The 25,231-nt window shown below is 44.7% G+C and overlaps 2 protein-coding genes and 1 long non-coding RNA gene across 3 annotated transcripts in view; 2 read left to right on the forward strand and 1 right to left on the reverse strand.

Annotated features, from left to right (window-relative positions):
- The window catches only part of SEC31B (SEC31 homolog B, COPII coat complex component), a 34,022-nt gene extending 22,570 nt beyond the window's left edge, over positions 1 to 11,452 (forward strand). Inside the window, 10 exon segments of the mRNA XM_060100734.1 lie at positions 592 to 765; positions 1,276 to 1,437; positions 5,790 to 5,967; positions 6,391 to 6,699; positions 6,928 to 6,986; positions 7,275 to 7,363; positions 7,365 to 7,419; positions 7,710 to 7,826; positions 8,281 to 8,352; positions 8,581 to 11,452. Coding sequence (XP_059956717.1) covers positions 592 to 765; positions 1,276 to 1,437; positions 5,790 to 5,967; positions 6,391 to 6,699; positions 6,928 to 6,986; positions 7,275 to 7,363; positions 7,365 to 7,419; positions 7,710 to 7,826; positions 8,281 to 8,352; positions 8,581 to 8,760 — 1,395 coding nt within the window. The 3' untranslated portion in view covers positions 8,761 to 11,452.
- Positions 11,453 to 13,243: 1,791 nt separating this feature from the next.
- LOC132491813 (uncharacterized) lies at positions 13,244 to 18,135 on the forward strand. Its single transcript, XR_009532758.1, has 3 exons — positions 13,244 to 14,595; positions 14,707 to 14,863; positions 17,967 to 18,135. It is a non-coding gene; the product is annotated as an uncharacterized LOC132491813 (long non-coding RNA).
- On the reverse strand, positions 13,636 to 17,155 carry WNT8B (Wnt family member 8B). The gene is made up of 5 exons (XM_060100722.1): positions 17,129 to 17,155; positions 16,232 to 16,370; positions 15,297 to 15,422; positions 14,393 to 14,535; positions 13,636 to 14,181 (listed from the first exon to the last, which is right to left on the reverse strand). Exons 1-5 carry the CDS (start codon positions 17,141 to 17,143, stop codon positions 13,636 to 13,638), a joined length of 969 nt encoding a protein of 322 aa, XP_059956705.1. The 5' UTR covers positions 17,144 to 17,155.
- Positions 18,136 to 25,231: the final 7,096 nt, after the last annotated feature.

The raw sequence follows: 25,231 nt of genomic DNA on the forward strand, positions 1-25,231 counted from the left end.
AGGGAAGAGATTAGGGCCCCTAAAGTCTGGGACCTTTTCCATGGATAAACTATCATCTTCCTTCTTTCTCAGTCAAGGGAGACTGAGCAGCAGCTGCTTAGATATTAACCTTCGTAATTTTTTCCCACTTCAGGTTTGGGTGTATAAGTTTACTCTATATTTGAGTAATTGTGAGCTTGGGCCTTCTATTAGCTTCTGTGAAAAGTCCTGTATCTAAATTGTACCAGATACTTACTCTGTGGGTACCCAGAGAAGGTGGGGGTCACAGACTTATGCGGAGACAAAGTCACACATGAAATAAGAGTATAACAGAATCTGAAGTTGATGATGTATTAGCATAAAAGATAAAAAAATCCAAAAAGAGGAGGCAGAAATGTACAAGAGTGTAAGACTCAAACGGCTTGGGAAGTGAAGCCAAGTGGCCCTTCTCTGACTGTCATGTCTCTTATATATCATCACCTGCTACCTGCACCTGGCTATGGCCAGGTGCCCTCATACCCATAGCAGGGAAGTCCTTGGTTGAGCTGCCTGGGCTTGGAGAGCAGGATGTGCTTTGAAGAGGGCTGACTGCCCTTATCCTTGTCCCTATAGGACCTGATGGAGAAGGTGATGGTCCTTAACAGGAGCTTGAAGCTACTGCGGGGTCCTGATGGGGTGAGCCCAGGCCCTGCCACAACCTACAGAATCACTCAGTATGCCAACCTCCTGGCAGCCCAGGGCAGCCTGGTCACTGCCATGAGCTACCTACCCAGTGACAGTGCTCAGGTGAGGGGGGCATGTGGAGAGAGCAAACCATTTCATTCAGTCATCTAACACTGGCTGAGCACTTCCATGTTCCAGGCACTATGCTAAATGCTGAAGCTCCCAGGATAAATAAGATCTAGTCCCTCAGGAGGTTCACAGTCTCTTGGGGGAAAATCAGATATCACTAATTTATCCTGCTATAACAGAAGCTTATACTAAGCACTGTGGGACTTCATAGGCAAGGGGCTGGCTTTGTCTGGAGAAGTCAAAGAAGGCTTCCCAGTGGTTAAAACATTTGAGCTGGACCTTCAAAGAGAAAATAGCTTACCAGAAGATGTCAGGCATTCTAGGCAGAAAGAACAGCAAGAAGAAAGGTTTGGCAGGAATTAGAGACCTTTTGAGTCCTCTAATGGCTGAAATGTAGAGGGTCGGCTGAAGTTTGAATGCTATGTGGGGCCAGGCTTGTAAGAGGGGATGTTTGCTTGTTTTAACTTTACTTAACACAGTTCTTCATGATTATAACTTTTATAGCCACCAATTCAGCAGCTGAGAGGTCGGCTTTTTCATGCCCAGGGTTCTGGTGTCTTGGGCCAGCAGTCTCCCCCTTTCCCCTTTCCCCGGGTTATTGTGGGAGCTGCTCCCCACTCTCAAGAGACATCATCTCCCAGACTGGGATTCCAGTCTTCCCACCAGGTAAGATATTGCTTGTTCATTCATTCAAAAATACCTGTTAAGTGTCTACCAAGTGCCAGGCATGATTCTAGGCACTTGGAATATATTAGTGAAAAAAATGATGAAAATTCCTGTCTTCATAAAGTATGGATTCAGTTATTTTTCTAATAACTGTTTATTGAACAACTACTAGGCACTTAGAACAGAAAGGTACACAAACTATGATCCTTGCCCTTAATCAGCTCATAGTCTAGTCTAGGAAAGATAGGTAAAAATTAACTACAGTAAAATTCATAAATGCCATGATTGGGATATGATTAAAGAGCCATGAGATCACACAGAAGAAAGCAATTTACTGGGGGATGGGGGAAGTTCAGGGAATGTTTCAGAACGAGTATGATGTTTGATCTGAGTCTTGAAGGTTAAAAGTTATTTAGGCAAAGGAAGAGGTAAGGAAGGCTATTTCAAGCAGAGGAATGGCATCTACAAAGGCAGTGAAGGGAAAGTAAGCAGAGCCCATTTGAGGAATGACTAACATTTTAATGGGGCTACAAAACAGGTGTTTGTGGCAGTGGACTGAGTTAGATGAAGCTGGGGTAACAAGTGGTAGTTAGATCAGGAGAGACCTGGCATTCTGTGTTTGAGTTTAGATTTGAGGGACTTCCATGATGGCGCAGTGGTTAAGAATCCTCCTGCCAATGCAGGCAACATGGGTTCGAGCCCTGGTCCGGGAAGATCCTACATGCCACAGAGCAACTAAGCCTGTGCGCCACAACTACTGAGCCCACGTGCCACAACTGCTGAAGCCCACGCACCTAGAGCGCGTGCTCCGCAACAAGAGAAGCCACTGCAGTGAGAAGCCCATGCACTGCAATGAAGAATAGCCCCCCACTCTCCACAGCTAGAGAAAGCTGGCGTACAGCAACGAAGACCTGACACGGCCATTAATTAATTAATTAATTAATTTAAAAAAGAGTTTAGACTTGACCCTGAAGGCAGGCAGGCGCTATTGAATGGTCTTATGCAGGGGAAGGACTAGCTATGTGTCTAGGAAGGGCAAGGCTATAGGTGGTTAGGAAGCTAAAGCAAGAGTTGATGAGGGAATGAAAGACCTGAAACTAGAGAGTGAGGTTGGATTTGAGATATTTAGTAGGTAGAATTGACAGAAACTGGTGATGGTTAAGAGGAGTGTGCTAAATGGGGGGACTGACCACAGTGCCCAGATGGATAGGATGCTGTTAATTTATGAGACCAGGAGCCTACTAGAGGGGAATAAAATGCAGGGAGATTGTAGATAAAGGTATCAGGTAGAAAAGTTCTGATGATTCATCCTGTCCCACCTTTAATTCCCACCCTAATTTTCTTCCCTCCCTCACCTTCCCCCTCCCTCCTCCTCCTTATCCTTCCCTACTTGCTGGCTCTCTCTCCCTCCCTCCCCTCCCCCTTTCCTCTCACTCTCTCTTTTCTATCTTGAAATAATTACAGATTCACAGGAAGATACAATGAAATGTATTGGGAAGTCTCATGCATCCCAAGCCCACCACATCCCATGCCAGTGTCCCACACAACCACAATACCATATCAAGGCTGAGATACTGACATTAGTATAATCCACAGATTCAGATTTCACTGGTTTTACATGTACTTATTTGTGTGTGTGTATGTGTGGTGTGTGTAACCATGTAAGAATTTTACTCTTCATCTTTTTAACAGAGTCCTCACAGAGCAAAAAAATTTAATTTTAGAAGGGCCAGTTTATGAAGTTTTCCTTCTATGGATCATGCTTTTCATGTCAAGTCTAAGAGCTCTTAGCCTAGTCCAAGGTCCCCCAAATTTACTACTGTGTTTTTTCTAGAAGTTTCATAGTTTTATGTTTTACATTTAAGTCCATGTTCCACTTTGAGTTAATTTTTGTGGAAGTGTGAAGTTTGGGTCAGGTTTCATTTTTTTTTTTTTTTTGCCAATGGATGTCCAGAATCATTTATTGAAAAGGCTGTTCCTCTTCCATTGAATTGATTTTGCTCCTTTGTCAAAAATTAGTCAGACATATTCGTATGGACTTATTTCTCAGTTCCCTGTTCTGTTCCACTGATCTGTGTGTCTGTCCTTCTGCCAGTACCATTCTGTCTTGATTACTACCTCTATATCAGTAAGTCTTGACATGGGGAATAGTAATTTCTCCTACTTTATTTTTCTGTTTCAAAATTGCTTTGGATATTCTAAGACTGTGTCTTTTCACATAAATTTTAGAGAAAGTTTGCCTATATCTAAAAAGAAACTTGCAGAAATGGACAGGAATTGCATTAAAACTATAGATTAATGTAGGGATAGTTGACATCTTTACTATATTGAGTCTTCCCATACATGAACATGGTATGTCTCTCCAATACTGTCTCCATCAGCACTTTATAATTTTCATCATACAGCTCCTGACATGTTTTGTTCATTTCAAACATAAGTATTTAATTTTCTCTTGAGCAATTTGAAATCAGATGGCATTGCATTTTTAATGTTGGTTTCCATTTGTTTATTGTCAGTGTATAGAAATGTAATTGGTGTTTATGTGTTAATCTTGTATCACGTGACTTTTCAGTGCTCATAAATGAGATTCCTGGACTCATTTATTTGCTTTAGGAGTGTTTTGTGGATTCCTTGGGAATTTCTATGTAGATAGTTATGTCATCTGTGAATAGAGACAGTTTTATTTCTTTTTTTCCAAATTGTATGCCTTTAATTTCTCTTGCCTTATTGTAGTACTAAAATAAGAATGGTGAGTGTGAACACCCTAAACTTGTTTCCAGTCTTAGAGGGAAAACATTCAGTCTTTCACCACTAAGTATGATGGGAGCTCTAGGTTTTTTGTAGATGCTCTTTATAAGGCTAAGGAAGTTTTTCCATCTATTCCTGGGGTACTGAATCATGAATCAGTGTTGAACTTTGTCAGATGTTTTTTTCTGCATCATTTTATATGATCAAATGATTTTCCTTCTTTAACCTGTTGATATGGTGGATTACGTTGATTGATTTTTAAATATATCATAATATGCATTGCATGACCTGGGGTAAATCTCATTTGGTTGTGGTATATTATTTTTATATACATTGTTGGATTTGGTTTGCTAAAATTTTGCTGAGGCTTTTTTAAAATTTTATTTTATTTTATTTATTAGTTTCTGCTTTATAACAAAGTGAATCAGTCATACATATACATCTGTTCCCACATCCCTTCCCTCATGCATCTCCCTCCCTCCCACCCTCCCCATCCCACCCCTCCAGGCGGTCACAAAGCACCGAGCTGATCTCCCTGTGCTCTGTGGCTGCTTCCCACTATCTATCTACCTTACGTTTGGTAGTGTATATATGTCCATGCCTCTCTTTCGCTTTGTCACAGCTTACCCTTCCCCCTCCCCATATCTTCAAGTCCATTCTCAAGTAGGTCTGTGTCTTTATTCCCATTTTACCCCTAGGTTCTTCATGACATTTTTTTTAATTCCATATATATGTGTTAGCATACAGTATTTGTCTTTCTCTTTCTGACTTACTTCACTCTGTATGACAGACTCTAGGTCTATCCACCTCATTACAAATAGCTCAGTTTCGTTTCTTTTTATGGCTGAGTAATATTCCATTGTATATATATGTGCCACATCTTCTTTATCCATTCATCCGATGATGGTCACTTAGGTTGTTTCCAGCTCCGGGCTATTGTGAATAGAGCTGCAATGAACATTTTGGTACATGTCTCTTTTTGAATTATGGTTTTCTCAGGGTATATGCCTAGTAGTGGGATTGCTGGATCATATGGCAGTTCTATTTTTAGTTTTTTAAGGAACCTCCATACTGTTCTCCATAGTGGCTGTACCAATTCACATTCCCACCTTTGCTGAGGCTTTTTGTGTCTAAGTTTATGAGAAATATTGGTCTGTAGTTTTATTTTGTAGTGTTAGTATCAGGGTAGTGCTGACCTCATAAAGTGAGTTAGGAAATGTTCCTTCTTCTATATTCTGGAAGAGATTATGTAAACTTTGTGTTAATTCTCTGAATGTTTGGTAAAATTCTCCAGTGAAACTATCTAGGCCTCGAGATTTTTTGGGGGGGGGAGCTTTTGAATTACAAATTTAATTCCTTTAATAGTTACAGAAATATTCAGGTTTTCTATTTAATTTTGGCTGAGTTTTGGTAGTTTGTGGTTCTTGAGGAATTGGTCTGTTTTTTCTAAGTTGTCAAGTTTATGAATGTAAAGTTATTTTTTTTAAGAATTAGTATTTTTTAAGAATTAGTATTTTGTTTCATTTTCTTTGTTGTTTTCCTGTTTTCAGTTACTTACCTTTCTTTTTCTTTCCAAGTGCTGACCCTTTCTTCTCTTCCATCAGGTTCTGGCTCCATCTCCAAGGCCAAGGATTTTTACACCTCCGTCATCACTTGTGATGCCCTTGACACCTTCCCGTCCTAGCCCTTATCAGGGCTCCAGAATGCAGAATACAAGTGACTACAGGCCATCTGGGTTCCAGGAAGCCCAGTCTTTGCCTGTGGTCCCTGGGGTAAGGCCTGGTGAGTGACTGAGTGAAGACCTGTCTAGGCAGAGCACAGAGGAAAACATCTGTCATGGCCAGAATGGATTTGGGAGGCAGTATGTCTATCTAGTGAGAGGAGCTTAGAGTTTGAATTCTGAATTCTCAGTACTGTCAGTTACTGACTTTGTACCTGTGGGCAATATACCTAGCCACTTTGTTTCTTTTGAAAATTGAGAGTGGTTGTTATGTTGGTCATTTCAACCCCACAGGATTGTTCTGAGGGTCAAATAAGGAATATAGTTAAAAGTACTTCGTAAATGGTAGATCTCCATACACATGTATTAGTTATTTATTATTATTATAGTTTTCTTTTTATTGCTGCTTTATTCCTCCTGATGTGCTCTGAGTCTCTCCCAAATTGAAATTTGGTGGCAAATGACCTGTTTCTATCCCATTTCAGCTTTATCTCAGCCGCAGCTGTCAGGAGGGCAAAGGGTGCAAGCTCCTAACCCCGTGGGATTCCTTGGAACATGGCCTCTTCCTGGTCCACCCACAGCACCCCCAGACATTATGCAGGCTGGTTCTGCCTCCCTGCCTGAGACTCCTCAACGGCTCCCTCTGCTTCCTGTGAGAGCACCAGGCTTCAACCCTATGAGCTCCCAGCCACCAGCCCCTCCTGTCACCTTCTCTGCAGCACACCCTCCAGGAGGGCCAGGTGCTCCATGCACCGATGTCTTCCCAACCACTGGCATCTTGACTCCTCAGCCAGGTCAGTCTTCTCCCATGGCCTCCCTCTCCTCCCCTCCCCGCTACCACCTTGGGAGTCTCTTTCCTCAAGCCAATGAATTGGGGTTGGAGAATGTCAACTCAGAGTGTGGCTGGTCTGTGGAGGGAGGTGTGGCAAACTCCAACTAAAATAATTTTCCTGGTCTTCAGACCAAAAATTCCAGTGTTTTTGATCATGCCCCTAAAATACCTCTATATTTATACTATTCAGGACCTCAAGATTCCTTGGAAAATGCTCCAGTGCCCAGGGGAAACCTCCAGAGGAAAGAGGTCAACACATCTCCCCCCACTCAACCCCTTATACATTCACCGACGACCCACACTCTAGTTCCGTACAGAAAGCAGCCTGGTCCTTCCCGTTCTGCTTTCCCCACTCACTCTTCTCCCCTCAGCTCCCTCCTCTTTCCTTCTTATACACATTCACCATCTTCTCACTTCCAGGTTCCCCACTTACTATTCTGTGCCCTCGTTCATTCATGATTTCTGCCACTCCCTCAAAGTAGGGCCGAAGGAATCTTTCAGCTTAGACTCACGTGCCTTTCTTTTCTCTCTCTTTAGTTGCCAGAGACATTTATGCCCCCAGCACCAATTACTGCTCCAGTTATGTGCCTCACCCCTGAGCCACGAGGGGTCCTTTCCTCACAGCCTGCTCTCCCCAGTGTGTCATGCTCCCCCTGGAGCCCCAGGAGAACTTAGCCTGTAGGTGACAGGAATGATGTGTTTCCCTCCTCTTGGAAACCTTTTCTTGGGTATAGAAAAGCAAGGAGCATGGTAGATGGCTTCATTCCTCAAGTTGGAGGCAGACTCTGGGCTGAAGGAGATGGGGTGGGGGGCAGATACCAAGTGTCCCTACTGCAGACAAGAGAGGATGCCCCTCCTCAGCTCTGCTCTAGTGGGAGCAGTGTGACCCACAAGTCACTGAGGACTAGTCCTGAGGGGAGCAATGAGCAGGACAGCTTGCCTCTCTCTCCTGTGTCCCTGCTCCCTCCTCAGCAACTTCAGCGGCCACATGCGAAGATGGACAGGAAGGAGCTGCCCCCTGAACATCAGTCCTTGAATATCAGTTTTGAGGCGCTTCTGCAGCGCTGCTCCCTGTCTGCCACTGATGTAGTGAGTCTGAACCTTCCCCACGTTGCTCCCCTCCTACCCTAGCTGGTCCCAGGATCCCTTAGCTGTAGACCAGTGCCTGTGTGACTCTTCTTACTGTCCCTGGACATGCTGCCTGTATCTTATACTTGTTTGATGTCCATGTGGAGTTGGGGAGGACTTGTCTGGTCTGGAGGTTATCTCCTTGGTAGCAAGACCAAACAACACTGAGACCTAGCTCTTGGAAAGGCTGCAGGGAGTACTGCAAGGAGGGTGAGACCAGGAGTGAGGAGACCTGCCATTCATTCCTGGCTGTGTCAGCTTGAGCGAGTCACTTGGCCTCTTCAGGTCTCCTTTATGTCCTCCGTGAAATGAAAGAGCATTAAGCCATTCTAGCTCTAAGGTACCGTGATTCTTTATGGTTCTGTGTAGTGTTAGGCATAGTAGCTGGAATCAGAATCCACTTCCCTCCCTGCAGAAGACAAAACGGAAGCTGGATGACGCAGCCCAACGTCTAGAATGTCTGTATGAGAAGCTCTGCGAAGGGGCAGTAAGTACAGTCAGTGGTGCTCCTCTGCCTCCTGCTCTTCCACCTTCCCCCGTGGCCAAAAGGTGCCCAGTGGCCCTTCCTATGGGCCTCACCGACCCTGGGTTCCTTACAGAATATAGACATCTTGCCTGGACTGGGCTCTAGAACTTAAGTCCTCTCTTCTCCCTTCCATGCCTCCAGAGTAGGGGTGGGGTTGGGCTTACTGACTGCGGGCTAATTCTTCCACAGCTCTCGCCTCCTGTCCTGGCTGGGCTCCACGAGGTTGCCCGGTGTGTGGATGCAGGAAGCTTTGAGCGGGGCCTCGCTGTGCATGCTCAGGTGGTGAGCTGCAGCAGCTTCAGCGAGGTCTCCAGCTTCATGCCTGTCCTGAAGTCTGTCCTCACCATCGCTCTTAAGCTACACATCTAGACCAGGCAGCTCCTCTTGCCAGGAGGCCACTTCTACTGTTACTTAACTCCTTCCTGCAGGAAAGGGGAATTTTGGAACAGATTCCGTTTGTTTTTCCTAGCCCTCTTCCCTTGCTGCCAGGTATTTGATGCTGTAGGCTTGGCTCCCAACCAGCAGAGTGCCTGCTCTCCACCCCTTTATGCGTGGCCCTCTGGGATCTGCTCAGGGGTCTCTCAGCCTGTTCTTCTTCACTTTCCCTAAAACTGTACTCCAACAGGGCCTGGCGCAGTGTGTCTTCTCCCCCAGGGATATTCTAAGTGGCTTCTGAGAGGGTGAGCAGGATCATTATTTCCAAGTCTACCTCGACTGTACCCATCTTGTGGGTCTTTTGTCTTTCCCGTTCTGTGGGTTATGAGCCTGACTTTACCTTTTCCTTGCCTCTGACTTCATATTTCCAGGTTCATACTTCTCTGAGCCACAGAGGCTGGGGTAGAGTTGACTGCGGTTCACCCTTTGAACAAATCATACACATGAGGGATGGGTGCTGAGCACAATGAAAAGAAGGAACTCAGACCCTTTTAAGAAGGGACCTCTCAACTGCCAGCATTGTTAAGGATGGGCTAGGTGAGGTGGAGGGTGGATGGGATACCTTTTGCTGAGAGCTGTCTTAGGCTATGGGATAGGAACAGAGGGACCACTACCTGTGGGGAGTGGCCCCTGACTCAGCCTGCCTGATCCCTGGCCCAAGGCCTAGACCACTCATTCTGTGATTAGAAGCCAGGTTCTGGAATAGGAGCCATATTAATGAAAGAGTCTTCTAGCACTGTTCTTCAAGGCTTGGAGGCCCTCTTCCCCCAGCCCCACACTTCTCAGGGCTGCCTTCTCTGGCTGCGCTTTCATGGTTGGACTCTGCATTTGAAGCACTGATGTACTTTATGTGCAATAAAGCGGCTTTAGTTTGGTTTCCTCTGTCATCTCCCAATTATTATCTCCTCTAGGTCCTATTTTGCTCTTATCTGTCTTCCCAGTCTTCTTTGTTCTTGTTCCCTATACCCTAATAAGACAGAGGAGAGGCTTGTGGACAGATAGGAAGTCAGGCGAGTTGAAGAAAGGAGGTGGCACTGAATTAGGCTCTCCTTGCAGCGTTTATGGTCACTCTGCTGTGTGTGTGTGTCTCCATCCGTGCCTGACATTCAGCTTCAGGGTTTTCCCCACACCACTTCAGGGCTGAGCTCAGCTACACAAAAGGGGCTGGGTGTGAAGCCAGGGTTACGATCTCTAATCCTGTTGTAGATCGCATCATGTCTGCGGGCTAGATGTGTGTGTTTGGGAGGAAAGGATTGTTAGGCAGTATTTGTTTGTAAAGCCACTTGCTCTTCAGATAATACTTGCACTAACTTCTATTGATGAAGCAGTTTGAGCCCCAGCAAAGTCCTTTCCCAAAGTGTCTTTGAAGCCAAGAGCCCATTGAAGGAAAGAAAGGCGGGGAGAGGGGATTAGTTTGTTCAGCAGCTGTGAATTTCAGTGGGAGGTTGATGAACTCCGAAGTCTTTGTTTAAATTAAAGGTGGGGAGAAAAAAGCCGCTGCTGGAGCGAGAGCCTCACTTGGGGCCCTGAACTAACACAAGGAGAAGTCTGAGCTGCGGGGAGCTGTGTACTGACTGCGAAGACTTTTCCCAAACACTTTTCGGGAAAGGTGTTATGAGAAGAGAAGGGGGCGGAGTGGGGGATTAGCATGTGAAATGAAGTTTTCATTGACTCCGGTGGGGGTAGAAGGCTATTTTAATGGCATTTTGTTCTCTTATTTTCTCTTCTTGAGCTCTTTAGAGATATTGTTTTGCTAAGGCAGGCTTTCTTCCCCCTTCTTTCCAGTCTGCGGATTGCCTCTATGGGAGCCAACATAAATATTTCTCCTCCAGGAATGCGGGTTAATTAAAAGGAAATGAATGAGTGGAAGCATCCAATCCAGACCCACAATAGGCGAGTGCCCTGGCCTGCCCTTCCCTCCCACCACCACCAGCAACGCCAGCGCTGAGCACGACCCTGTCTCTGTCTTTGCCCTAACCTGCTGCTAAGGCCAGTTGAGGCTGCGATTCTTTTCAAGAAAAGAAAGCCCTGCCTGTGTGTAGGCTCACAGGCTAGGGACAGGAAGGAGACAGTGTTTTGTCCCCTCCACCCAGCGTCCTTGTCACTTCTCAGGACCTCCCTCTGCTTCTGTCCCCTGGCTGAGACAGATGGACTCCTAAAGAGCACACAAGAGGAGGGAAGGGGCCTGGGTTCCAGGACTCACCCCACGGTACCTTACTAGTTGGTGGAACAAGCCACACATCTTTCTCAGCATCAGTTTAAATCTGTAAAACAGAAGGTTTCACTAGCTGACCTCGAAGGTGTCTTCCCAAGCGACCGGTCTGGTTGTCCACATTTATAAAGGGGAACACAGCACTGGTGATAGATTATAAGAGAGAACCTAACACTCCATGAATGCAGGAGGTCAGTGTGTTGTTCACCACTGTATTTCCACTCTGGTGTTCGTTGAATGAATAAATGAATGAAGAGGTAACGCAAGAGGGGGAAAAAGGCAATCCAGATCTAAGGTAGCTCAGTATTTTTTTCTTTATAGATGCAAATGAATGCGGTACCAATCATATCCATTTGGGAATACAAAACAATAACGTATGAAGGAACTTTCTGGCAGCATGACATGTTTCAAGTACTGACCTGGAGTTATCAAATGTGGAGGACAATAGTTCTCCTACTTGTATGCAGAGAGACCTCCTGGAGAATGTAGCTTTCCTTTGCAACATTGTACTTTTATATTTTCTAGCTGCCTTGCCAGATTTTCTTACTGTACACTATCAAGTAATTCTGCCAACTGAGACAGCCAAGTTAGTACATGCTGCTGCTTGATTAGGGACGAAGGGCGAGTTGGGAGATTCAAGAGGCCCAGATCAAAGCTGAGGGAAGGAGCAAAAGGCCTTTTGCTGATGGAACTGGAAATGAAGCACTAGGAGACCCTGAGGGAATCATGTCCCCTGTAAGGAGGGAAGGGGAACCTCTCTCCTCAGTAAGTGTTAGTGGGACCAGAAGATGTGTAGGGATGAGGCCAGGGATTTGAGGTCTGACCTGGCCATTGTGTCAATTTGGAATATGGGAGCCTTTCCACTGTCACTGGTCAGTCTTTAGAGCCTCCACCCATTTTACCCACTTGGAGCCACACCTCCTCTGTGCTTTCTCCTCCTCTACAAGAGGTGAGATGAAGTTGTCTAGCATTTGACCAGTTCTGCTCCGGAAGGGCTGCGGGGCTACCTGGTGCCTATGACCCAGGACCAGCCTAGCGGAAGGGAGATGACCGGCAAGCTCCTTGGGCTGCAGAGGGTCTGTCAGGGATTAGTTCTTCCCTTCCCAGAGCCCTATTTCACTAAGTCCCTGTTGTACTGCTGCTTTCTGAGAAGAGAACCAGAAGACTCAAGCACAACCAGCAGCAAGGTCTTAGCTAAGTGAATGTATTAGTGGAAGATTTATGGGGATGATTTACTAATCCTTGGCAGATTAACCTCCGTCAGGCCAGGATAACTACTTAGGCCATCAGGGAAGTGAGGCTCACAGGAGGATAGTATCCTGGCAAGGTGGGAGGGAGGAGAGGACCTAGAGGTTATATCTTATACACGCTCTTCCCCATATCCCCAAGGATAAGTTCAATACCTGAAAAAAAGGCACATGTCACAGTGACTGCAATAAATTAAGGTTCAAGGTGCTGAACTTCCTATTAACAGTTTCATTGCAGGAAGTTTATGTATTGAAGGAAAGTATCCAGTGCCTGAATCCTGCCTGTTTGAGAACCAGGTTAGTGAAAAGGAAGGGTCCCAGCTTCTCCTTCCTCATGACCTGTCTTCAGAGGTGCAAACCAGGGTCTGAATGGGAAATTAGCTTTATTTATCTCAGTCTTGGCTCAGGGGAATAAGATCCTTTGGGGAAAGAGAAGAGGTAAAGTTGGTTGCTAGGAGGCTATAGGTTAGGAGCAGGCAGGAGGTTACTTTAAAGTGTAGGAAATGACTGGCAGTCTGCCCTTACATCATTCCTAGATGTCGTGGGTATGTGTCTGGAGCACCTTGGGTGATTGTCTAGGAAGGTCATTGCCCCACTGGCAAAGTCCATTAGAGACATGGTAGCACAAGGATGAGTGGCATCCTTGGTTTCCAGCAAGTCAGCGTTCTAGGGTTCCCATTTCCTCCATCTTCAACCCCTGCTTCTAGGAACCAACCTCCAAAGACATGCTTTTTCCTGGGTCAGTTTCCTCAGTATCCCTTCAGGGAAGGAAAGAAGGAAAAGGGGGAGAGAAAGCAGAGATTCCTGGGGAGTCTATGCTAGCAGTTAGGGAATCAGAAGCACAGGAGGGCCTCTGCAGAAGGAAGATATGGCTATGACAGCTGGCAGCAGAAAATGGAGGGGGAGGGGTGGGGATGGGGGGAGGGGGGAGACGGGTAAAAGAAAAAAGCCGTGTTTTCCCTGGGCCCTGCCTATCTCTGAAGGGCTCTTCCAGTTCCTAAGCTCTCCACAGGCTAGGCCAGGCGTTAGGGCAGCTGGGACCGGGAGGAGGAACGCCTATTCTCTTCCTACTCCAAGGAAGATCAGTAGCTCAGAATCTCAGAACAGAGGGTTCTCAGACCTAAGTGTGGTGAGCAGACGATGCAGACAGTGCGAGGAGTCAGCAGAGGAATTGTGGAAACAGGTTGGAAAGTGGCAAGCACAGGAGAGATTACAGCGTCTCTCTCTCTCTCTCTCTCGGGATCCCTGGCCTTGGTAGTGTGGGGTCCCTATTCCCTAGATTCCTCTACTACTGGGGTCTCTAAAAGAAGCCAAGGACAGATTGGGAAAGGAGAGTGGGGAAGGGGACCCTTAGGGTTTTCTCCCGGGTTTGTGCGCCGCGCCGCCCCGCGGCCGGTCCGCGCGACTGCAGAAGTACTTGGTGACCCGGCGGCGGCACTGCTCGCAGCGGACCGCGCAGCACCAGTGGAACTTGCAGTTGCAGCTGGACACGGTCTCGGCGCGGCGCTCCTCCACCGCTAGCCCACAGTCCCCACAGAGCCGACGGCAGCTTCGGCGCTCCCAGCGGCCCAGGGCCCGGCCGCGCCGCAGGCACTCTCTGCCTTCGGTGCCCAGCAGTCCTAGAGTTTTGTTCTCCAGGCAGTAGTCTGGGGAGTCCTCCAGGTGCACCAGCTCCCTCGTGGAGATGGAGCGAAAGGTGTCTGCGATGGCGCCGCGGCCCGCCGCGCTGTTGCCAGCACCCTGCAGCAGGTCCACCTTGAGAGCTGCGTGGTACTTCTCTTTCAGGTGCGCGCCCACCTCTCGGAACTCAGGCAGCTGCAGCCAGCAGGTCTGCGTGGTGCAGCTGCCAGACACGCCGTGGCACTTACACGTGCGTTTCATGGTGCCCTTCACCGCCTGGGAAGAGAGCTAGGAGTGAGCGGGCCAGGGATTAAGCGCCTGGGGAGTGTCACCCTCTGGCGGGTTGCGAGGATTCTAGCTAGTCTACGTGGCCAGCCGCCTCGATGCCGCGATTCCCCAATCTGATGAATGAATTGAAGAGCCGTCCGCACCTAGGGCTGGTAGTGGATGGAGCCAGCTGCCTGACCCCAGGGGCTGCAGGACTCACCTTGCGGCCAGCCTCGTTGTTGTGCAGGTTCATGGCTGCCCGAGCATCCTGTCCTGTCTCCAGGGCATCGACGAACTGCTTGGATATTGCCTCTCCGAAGCCCACGTTGTCGCTGCAGCCTCCCCACAGCCAGCCTTGACCCCCTGGAAAAAAGGCAGTGGGAAGAAAGGACGGCCCGGAGCCTCCTGGGCTGCTGGTTCTAAGTGGGTTTGGGGGATCTGAGGTGGGGAAGGGTTCAGGTGGGGCGAGTGCCCTGTCTCCAAATTAGTTTCACCCTAGATTTGTTTTTGCCACCTTTGTGCTCCTACTTCCAGCTTCAGCCAATCCCGTGCCCAGGACTCCAGGACATGAGTAGCTGCCAAGTGAGACAGGTGCCTGCTCACCCTGTTACTATGTTTCTGGCCTTTGGGCAGAGTGTGCAGACCTCCGCCAGCGACTGACGCCTGGAAGGGACATAATGGTGCAACAAAGGTGAGGAAAGCACAGCATTGAGGGGGAGAGAGAAGGGCAATTCAGATATGGAACAGCAGTTGGCAGTTGAGCTGCAGGGCAGGGGGTTGGAAAGGATAGTGGAGGTAAACAGTGGAAAGGAGCTAGGGATAGGCAGCATGGAAGGGTGTTCCCCCTATGTTTGAGACAGTAATAGGACTGATTCTGAAGGCAGGGTTCTTCCGTTATCGTTATTGTGTTTAAATTAAGGAAACCACCCAGTCAGAGAAGGGTCCCCAGCTACATTTAGCCTGGTTTGTCACTGTAGGGTTTGGGCTCAAACTGGTTCGCCCTGATTTTCCTCAGATTTAGAAGAACACAACTCTTCTTCACCCCACCAAGTACCCACCAAGCTTTTCATTACTTCAGTGAACTTCACTGGGCTGCCCTACCCACCCCCAAGATCACTACTCACCCAGTTGCCCATTGCGGGAGTCATCACAGCCACAGTTGTCAAAATCCCCAAGGCTGCAGTTTCTAGTCAGAGTGTACATGACCCCGGCAGAACTGATGGCATGTACAAATGCTGTCTCCCGATTAGCTGACAGGAACCCAAAATTGAGTGAGTTAGAGGGAGGAGTTACAGCCCAAAGACATACCTTTAATACCATCATTATACCCTCCTCTCCCTGCTCCATTCTATTTCCCCACCTTTATAATGTACCTTATTCTCTTCCAGGGTCTGCTCCGGCCCTGGTCTCAGCCCTGCTCTTCTTCCTTCCCATCTTTTCAGGTCACACGTTTTATGACTGAGTGGCTAGATTATTGTTGATATGGGTGCGATTTAGGTGGGAAGGAGCCCAAGAAAGGAATGGGGGAGAATCTGAAGGTTAGGTTGTAAAGAACCCATCCCCACTTCCTCCTGGAACATTGAAGTCTGAGAGGCAGGTGCTAGCTAGTCCTGAAAAGAACCACTGATTGGCAGCTCTTTCATTTCCTTGCATGGCCGCTTTTTATCTTCTCCATGGGAATCTGGGCTCCAAGTCAGTTCCCACTTGCCCTGTACCTCTCTGCTAAGCCTGCTGAAGGAAGGGGCTAAGAGGCATGAAGATTTACGACCCCTACCTACCTTATTTATATTTTGAGGAAGCCTTTAGCCAGCCGGGAGACTGAGGGTGGTATAGGTCCATTTGTTGAGCATTGAGGGTGTTGGGGAAGAAAGAAAAAAGCTCTCTAGGTAGGAAAGAGGAGCTGGAGAAGGAACAGAGAAGATGCTGGAGAGGGCAATGACCTGAGAGCAGAGACCAGCTGAGAACAAGGGTGTAGAGGAGGCAGGGGGCCATCCGTGGAGAGTGGGGCTCTAACCTATGGCCAGGGGGTCCAGGGAGCTGTGGCCAAGGCTTTCCTTACCACTGCGAAGGCCGCCATGGCTGGACAGCTGCAGGGCTCTCTCAGGGCAGTTCCAGCGGTCCCAGGCAAACTGGTATTTGCATTCTTCAATACCACTCTGGGCACCAGCTGCCACGCTGCTGGAGTAGATCAAGTAAGCCTGCAGGGACACAGGGGTCAAACTTCAGACTCACAGCAACTGAACTTGGGAGGCATTTGCCCTTAAGTGGCCAAGCACCTCTTTTCCTGTGCACTCCCATCCCTCCAAAATAATGACAGAGTAAGCACTTTAAATATGCTTTTAACATCACAAATAACATCACAAATAAACTTAGGTAGAAACCTAAGGCTCAGAGAGGTGATGGAAAACAGTTTGCCCAAGGTCCCACCACTAACAAATGTTTAAAGTAGGAATGAAAATCGGTTTCATTAGACTCTAGACCTCACTGCCTCTATTCATTATACTATTCTGTCACTCCAAAATGAGCCTCAATTACATAATTCATGAATTTTCAGCTGTTTTCATCCTACTACTAGCTTAGAAGAGAACATTTTGTAAGCTGGAAATGTCCTTAGAGATCATGTAGTACAGTGCCAGCACTTTAAAGATGGAAGACAGCCTCCCACCCTGCGCTGAGAAGGATGGGTGACTGTAGCCTGACACTGCGAAAGAAAACTTTTCTGGCTCTGGAAATTCTGGCCATAAATTCAGAGTTAATATTCCTGAGTTCCTGTCCTGGCTCTGACACTAGTTTGCTGTGCGGTTTGGGGTGTGTCCCTAACCCTTTCTGTGCCAGTTTTTCTGCCTATAATATATATAGCATAATAAAAGATTTAATAAAATATATTGACATGTGTAGTCTTCAGTCAAGAAGCTGAGTGAAATCCAGATAAGTCAAAGGAATTTTTTTTTCTTACCTTTGGACCAGTCATCAGGAAATTGTTCACTGACCTGGAAGAGAGAAAAACCACAGAACATAATAGAGATACACCAATTCATTTCTGCTGCCAAGAGTTGTGAAAATTACTTCAGCAAATATGCAGGCACACCTCAGAGATATTACTGGTTTGGTTTCAGACCACTGCAGTAAAGTGAATATCACAATAAAGCCAGTTCCGTGAATGTTTTGGTTTCCCAGTGCATATAAAAGTTATGTTTACACTATACTGTAGTCTGTTAAGTATGCAATAGCATCATGTCTAAAAAAATACAATGTAAGTGCCTTAATTAAAACATAGTTTATTATTAAAAGTGCTAATCGTCACCTGAGCCTTCAGCGAGTCGTAATCTCTTTGCTGACAGAGGGCTTTGCATTGATGTTATGCTGCTGACTGACCAGGGAGGTGGTTGCTGAAGGTTGGGGTGGCTGTGGCAATTTCTTAAACTAAGAGTAAATTTTGCCGAATCGATTGGCTCTTCCTTTCATGAATGATTCCTCTGTAGTAGGCGATGCTGTTTGATAGCATTTTGCCCACAGTAGAACTTCCTTCAAAACTGGAGCCGATCCTCTCAAACAGTGCCACTGCTTTATCAGCCAGTTTATGTAATAGTCTAAGTCCTTTGTTGTCATATCAACAATATTTACAGCCTCTTTACTACGGGTAGATTTCATCTCAAGAAACCACTTTCTTTGCTCATCCATAAGAAGCAACTTCTCATCCGTTCAAGTTTTATCATGAGATTGCAGCAATTCAGTCACATCTTCAGGCTCCACTTCTAATGCTAGTTCTCTTGCTCTTTCCACTACATCTGCAGTTACTTCCTCCACTGAAGTCTTGAACTCTACAAAGTCATCCATGAAGATTGGAATCAACTTCTTCCAAACCACTGTTAACGTTGATCTTTTGACCTCTTCCCATGAATCATGAATGTTCTTAATTATCTAGAATGGTGAGTCCTTTTCGGAAGGTTCTCAATTAACTTTGCACAGGTCCATCAGAGGAATCTATCTATGGCAACTATAGCCTTATAAGATGTATTTCTTAAATAATAAGACTTGAAAGTGAAAATTACTCCTTGATTTATGGGCTGCAGAATGGATGTTGTGTTAGCAGACATGAAAACAGCATTAATCTCACTGTACATCTCCATCAGAGCTCTCAGGTAACCAGGTGCATTATCAATGAGCAGTCATATTTTGAAAGGAATCTTTTTTTTCCCTGAGCAGTAGGTCTCAACAGTGGGCTTAAAATATTCAGTAAACCATGTTGTAAACAGATGTGCTGTCATACGGGCTTTGTTATTCCATTTATAGAGCACAGGCAGAGGAGATTTAACATAATTCTTAAGGGCCCTAGGATTTTCAAAATGGTAAATGAACATTTGCTCCAATCTAAAGTCACTCGCTGACTTAGTCCCTAAAAGAGAGTCAGCCTGTCCTTTGAAGCTTTGAAGCCAGGCATTGACTTCTCCTCTCTAGGTATGAAAGTCCTAGATGTCATCTTCTTCCAGTAGAAGGATGTTTCATCTACATTGAAAATCTGTTGCTTAGTTTCACCTCCTTCATTAATTATCTTGGCTAGATCTGGAATCTAGATAACTTGCTGCAGCTTTTATATCAGCATTTGCTGTTTCCCCTTGCATTTTTATGTTATGGAGATGGCTTCTTTCCTTAAACCTCATGAACCAACCTCTGCTAGCTTCAAACTTTTCTTCAGCTTTCTCACCTCTCTCAGGCTTCATAGAATTAAAGAGAGTTAGGGCCTTGCTCTGGGTTAGGCTTTGGCTTAAGGGAACGTTGTGGTTGGTTTGATCTTCTATCCAGACCACTAAAACTTTCTCCGTATCAGCAATAAGGCTGTTTCACTTATCATTCTTGTGTTCGCTGGAGTAGCACTTTAAATTTCCTTCAAGAACTTTTCCTTTGCATTCACAATGCAGCTAACTGTTTGGGGAAGAGGGCTAGCTTCCGGCCTATCTTGGCTTTTGACATACTTTCCTCACTAAGCTTAATAATTTCTTGCTTTTGATTGAAAGTAAGTGACTCTTGTTTTCATTTGAACACTTAGAGATCATGGTGGGGTTATTAATTGGCCTAATTCCAATATTGTTGTGTCTCAGAGAATAGGGAGGCCCAAGGAGAGGGAGAGAGATGGGAGTGGCTGGTGGGTGGAGCAGTCAGAACCCACACATTTATTGATTAAGTTTGCCATCTTATATGGGCATTGTTTGTGGTACCCCCAAATAATTACAATAGTAACATCAATTTTTTTTTTTTTTTGGCTGCGCTGCACAGCTTGCAGTATCTTAGGTCCCCGACCAGGGATTGAACCCAGGCCCATAGCATTGGAAGCGATGAGTCCTAATCACTGGACTGCTAGGGAATCCCCACATCAAAGATCACCATGACAAATATAAAAGTAGTGAAAAAGTTTGAAATATTGGAAGAATTACCAAAATGTGACACAGAAACACTAAGTGAGCAACTGCAGTTGGAAAAATGGCACCAATAGATTTGCTCAATCCAGGGTTGTCATAAACCTTCAATTTGTAAAAAATACAAGATCTGTGAAGCACAATAAAGCAAGTCTGTAATTGAGAGGAAGAAAGGGAAAATGGTTTTTCCAAGGAAAAATTTTGCATAAGGAATTTACTTAATTTAGTGGGAAAAAAAAGAACATGTACAAAAGGAGCTAGTATTATGCTTTGCTTGGATTTTTAAAATTTCAGATACCAAAAATGTTGGGAGTAATGTTTGATCGTTATTTTGCCGTGGAGTGGGAAGAGAGCTAGCATTAACTTGCTACTGTCTACCAGACACTCTACTCTCAATGTTTTACATGTTGATGTTGTTAAATCCTTACTATCTTGGGCATTGTTATCCCTAGTTTTCAAATAGGGAATCTGAGACTCAAAAAAGTTAAATATATTGTACAAGCTCACCCAGTTAATTAGTGATTGAAGCAAGATCTGAATCCAGGTCCATCTGACTCCACAGGACTCTTAGAAGGATAGTTCTCTAATCAGAAAGAGGTAAACAGTGGAATAACTTTCTAGGGATTGAGTCATAATTAAATTCCAAAAGTAAATAATCTGACTCTGGCAAATAGTTTGGCTGTTTCTTTCAAAACTAAAAATGGACTTGCCACACTACTTAGCAGTTCCACTGTTGGGCATTTATCCAAGAGAAATGAAAACTTATTTTTACTCAGGAACTTGTATTCAGATGCTCATAGCAACTTTATTCAGAATAACCAAAAATTGGAAACTACCCAGATATCCTTCAAAAGGTGACTGGTTAAAAAAATTGTGGTACATCCATACCATGGAGTGCTACTCAGCAGCAAAAAGGTATGAACTCTTGATACACACAAAAACTTGGATGAACCTCAAGGAAATTAAACTGAGTGATCAAAGCCAATCTCAAAATGATACATACTGCATGATTTCATTTATGTAGCAATGGTTAAATATGTAATTATGGAGCTAAAGACTAGATTAATGGTTACCAGAGGTTAGGGATAGGGGATGGATACCACTATAAAGTGATAACACCAGACAGTCTTGCGGTTATGGTAAACTGTCTTGATTGTGGTATGGTTTTGCAAAGCTATACATGTGGCAAAATTGCATCGAGCTATACACATACATACATATATACATACACACACACAAATAAGTGTATGTAAAACTGGTTGAAGTCTGAATAAGCTTCATGGATATTGTACTATAGCTGTAAGATGTTAACACTGGAGGAGGCTGGGGAAAGGGTGTGTGGGACTTCCCTGCATGTTTCTTTGCAACCTTCTGCAAATCTATAATTATACAAAAATTAAAAATATACATACATAATCTAGAGTGCCAGAGATTTGGCAAATGGACTTCAGTATAGGCATGTGAAAATTAATGCATATATATTACCTATTATCTTTCTTTTTCCATTATATTGGGAGAAAGTAACATGGGAATCGTTATGTATTATTCCATGAAAGTTGGTGTAACCTGCATTTCCAAAGGCCAGTAAGATGCTGGCCATCACAGAAAGTGGGTTGGAAATGAAAAAGGCTAAGAAAGTTCAGTTTCCCATCAGAGGCCAAAGTAGCTTGACTGGCGTCATACAGAACACACACAACACCTAAAATACGGGTAGTTTTTGACAAACAGTATCAATAAACTGAGATGCGGCCATATGAGAGAAGATGGAAAAGGTTCAGAAAGAAATGTAACAGAATTTTAGAAAATCATAAAAGACTACAGAGTCTAGCAAAACCAAGGCCTACTTTTTAATGCTTGGCAAGCAAAATTAAAGAAGCAATAAATACAAAGAAGCAGTACTCTCTTGGGGGCAGTAGTACCATCAAAGCAGAAAAATAAATTCAAAATGATGTGAATGAACTCATAATTGCCAAAGCCATTATGGGTTTGGAGATAAATTTCTGATCCTTAAAGACTAGTGTCAGACAAGTCAGCCAGTTCCTGTGCCTCAGATAAAGAAGCCTGAGCTTGCTGTGTCTCAGAAGGGCAATCTTTATGTGAGGGATAACTTTTGAAGATTTTTGTACATTACCAGGGCAGACAGAGGCTAGTTCCCATTCCACAAGACAGACAGACAGTATCAGGAAAGAAAACAAAGCAACAAAATGAAGACTGGGTGGCAGCCAAAGGAGAAAGCTTAGTGGTGAGCCTGGGTCAAGAGACTTCCTTTGGGAGGACACTGAGTTGAAGTCACAGAGAGTGATGAGCAGAGATGCTAGAAGATTCTCCTTTCCTCGAAGATCCTACAGTATGTAAAGATTTGTATGATATGCTGGTATAGCCTAGTTGATTAATCAATCAGATGTAATTGAGCACTTGCCATATGACACAACTGTAGGCCTTATTTGGACAAAATTCCCGTAAGTTGACTTGGGTTGTTAACCCCGAGGTATTTGCAGATATATTTGAACCACATGGAAGGGGTTACTTGTATCCAGTATGAAGAAAAGACTCCAGTATGTCCTTGCGCTGAGCACCAAAGGAGGAGGGTCTTGTTCTTGATTAATGAGATGATGGCAAGGTGTCCTTTTGAGGAGTAAAATAGAATATGGATTACAGAAAGCATAGTGAGTGTGTAATGTGAGGAGAGCAAAAGAGGAAAGAATTTAAGTGTTTGTATGGGTGCCACCTAGGGACAGTAATATGATTAAAGGAAAGATGCTAACAAACAGTGGAAGATGGAGACAGCTCTACAGAGCATGATCCAAGCAGCATACTACTAGATGAAGGTGCAAGCTTCCTGTTCCCTATACGTACAATTGCTGATGACACTACCCAGGTTGGGTGTCAGTCAAAGGGTTTATGTCTTTCTGGACCCTCCCAACTCTTCTCAGACCTTTTGTTAAACTCCAGACTTGCATATCCAACTATATTCCTTTTTTTAAAAGAACTAGTGTTTGAGTCCTAATTTTTTTTTTTTTTTTTTTTTTTTTGGCCATGCCGCACCACACGGCTTGCAGGATCTCAGTTCCCTGAGCAGGGACTGAACCAGGGCCCCCTGCAGTGGAAGCACGGAGTCCTAACCACTGGACCACCAGGGAATTCCCCCAACTATATTCTTGACATCTCCACTTCGATCTTTAATAGGCAGCTCAAACTTAACACGTCCAAAACTGAACTCTTGATCTTCACTGCCACCATTTCAAACCTGCTCCTCCCATTGTCTTCCCTATCTAAGGAATGGACAGTTCTTTCTTCCATTGGCCAGACAAAAATCTTGGAGTCATCTTTGACCTTTCTTTCTCTCACATCCTGTATTCAGTCTGTCATCAACTCCTGCCAGCTCCAGCTCAAATTATATCCAGACTCTAACTGGTTCCCAATACCTTCACTGCTGTCACCCTGGTCCAAGCTGTCATTATCTCATGCCTAGATTATCATTAAGGCCTGCAAACTGATCCCCTTGCTTCCACCCTTATTCTCCCATAATCTATGCTCAAAATGATTGGTCCCTTTAAAAAGTGATCCATTTAAAATATAAATCAAATTTTGCCACTCTCTGCTCAAAATCCTCTAGTGGTTTTTTATCTCACATAGAGTGATAGCCAAATTCTTATTGTGGTTTATAAGATCCTATACAATCTGACACCCAGTTAGGCCTCTGGCCTAATCTCCTACTACTCTCCCCTCACTTACTCTGGTCCAGCTGCACTGGTCCCCTTGTTGTTCCTCCAACACACCAGGCACTCTCCAGCCTCTGGGTCATTGCACTTGTTGTCTTTTCTGCCTGGAATGGTTTTTACTCAGATAGTCACACAGCTTGTTTCTTCACCTGCACTGGCCTTTTAATCAAATGTGTCATTCTCCCTGAGGTTTTCCTGGATCATCTATTTAAAAATTGAAACTTCCCCCACCCCTTTCTCTGCTCCATTTTTCTCTAAAGCACTTTTCATCATCTGAACACTAGGTTTTACATCTTTATTTGTATATTCTCCTTCCACTAGACTGTAAGCTTCATTAGGCAGGTTTTTTTTTTTTTGGTCTGTTTTGTTCACCAAGTATTATCAGTGCCTTGAACAGTGCCTGAAGATACTAAGCATTTAATAAGTATTTGTTGAATGAAAGAACAAAGGAACTCACATTTAGGGGTGGGAGCAGGAAGAAGTATCATCTGAGGAAACTCAGAAGGAACAGCAATCTAGAGAGATGGGGGAAAGGAGAGAATCCTTCATTTATGCCCAAGGTCTTACCACCATGATTATGCAATATCTCCCAAATCTTTACCTCTAACCCTGACTTCCATCTTGAGATCCAGAGCTGCATTTCCAAATGAATGCTAGACTTCTCTCCTGGGAATATATCTAATTGTGAGGACAGTATGTTTATTTTTTTAAATTTTAACTATTTAATATTAAAACACACACTTTTCAAATAACTCCAATGCCTATTCCAAAATATTAACAATGATAATATCATATGAACACTTACGGGATATGGTTAAAACTTGAGTTTTTTCTTACAAGGGAAACACACAGCTATTAGAAAGCACTCTCAATAACAGTATAATCCTCAAAGGTTGGGGTGGGGTGGGCAGTTGGTGCAAGAGACAAGAAAATAGTAGATTATCTGTGAAAAAGTCTTCCTGGAGATTATAATTAGCCTCCCTCCCCACTCTCATGGTGGTTGAAAATCACTATTATATTGAGAGAAAAACTCTCCTTTTTTTTTAAGAATTAAAAAAAAATTTACTGTGTGTTCTTTTGAAATCAGCAAAGTGAACCTAAGAAAAATAGGTAACGTAATCAAAAAGATAAAAGCAAAAGTTAAAGAATTAGAAGACAGAAAAACAGTAGTTTTATAGAGCTGTCTTTAAAAGATAATAAAACAGCAAATCTTTAGCTAGAGTCACCAAGAAAAAGAGAAACACAAATACATACAATTAAGTTGATTCATGCAAAGAAAATACTATAAAAGGTTTCAAGGGACTTCCCTGGTGGTGCAGTGGTTAAGAATCTGCCTGCCAGTGCAGGGGACACAGTTTCGAGCCCTGGTCTGGGAAGATCCCACATGCCACGGAGCAACTAAGCCCGTGCGCCATAACTACTGAGCTTGCGCTCTAGAGCCCGCAAGCCACAACTACTGAGCCTGCATGCCACAACTACTGAAGCCTGCGCACCTAGAGCCCATGCTCCACAACAAGAGAAGCCACCGCCAATGAGAAGCCCGTGCACTGTAACAAAGAGTAGCTCCCGCTCGCCGCAACTAGAGAAAGCCCGCGCACAGCAATGAAGACCCAATGCAGCCAAAAATAAATAAATAAATTTATTTTTTAAAAAATTTCAATATATCCTTCTATTTTCTTTAAAAAATTTTAAAACTACAGATGATTTTCTAGGAAACTATTACTAAATTTGCCTTATTATTAGGCAGAAAACCTGAGAGAGGGAGTTCTAGAGCCAGACGGTTGGTGTCCCAGCTCTGCCACTACTAGCTATGTGACCCTGGGAAGAGACTAGTCTGTGCTCAGTCACCTGAACCGTAACTAATGTGGGGATGGTGTGGTAACCTCAGAGGGTTGTTGAGAGGGTCAGATGAGATAATACTTG

The sequence above is a fragment of the Mesoplodon densirostris genome, chromosome 1 (genome assembly GCF_025265405.1).
Source record: "Mesoplodon densirostris isolate mMesDen1 chromosome 1, mMesDen1 primary haplotype, whole genome shotgun sequence".
Classification (NCBI taxonomy): domain Eukaryota; kingdom Metazoa; phylum Chordata; class Mammalia; order Artiodactyla; family Ziphiidae; genus Mesoplodon; species Mesoplodon densirostris.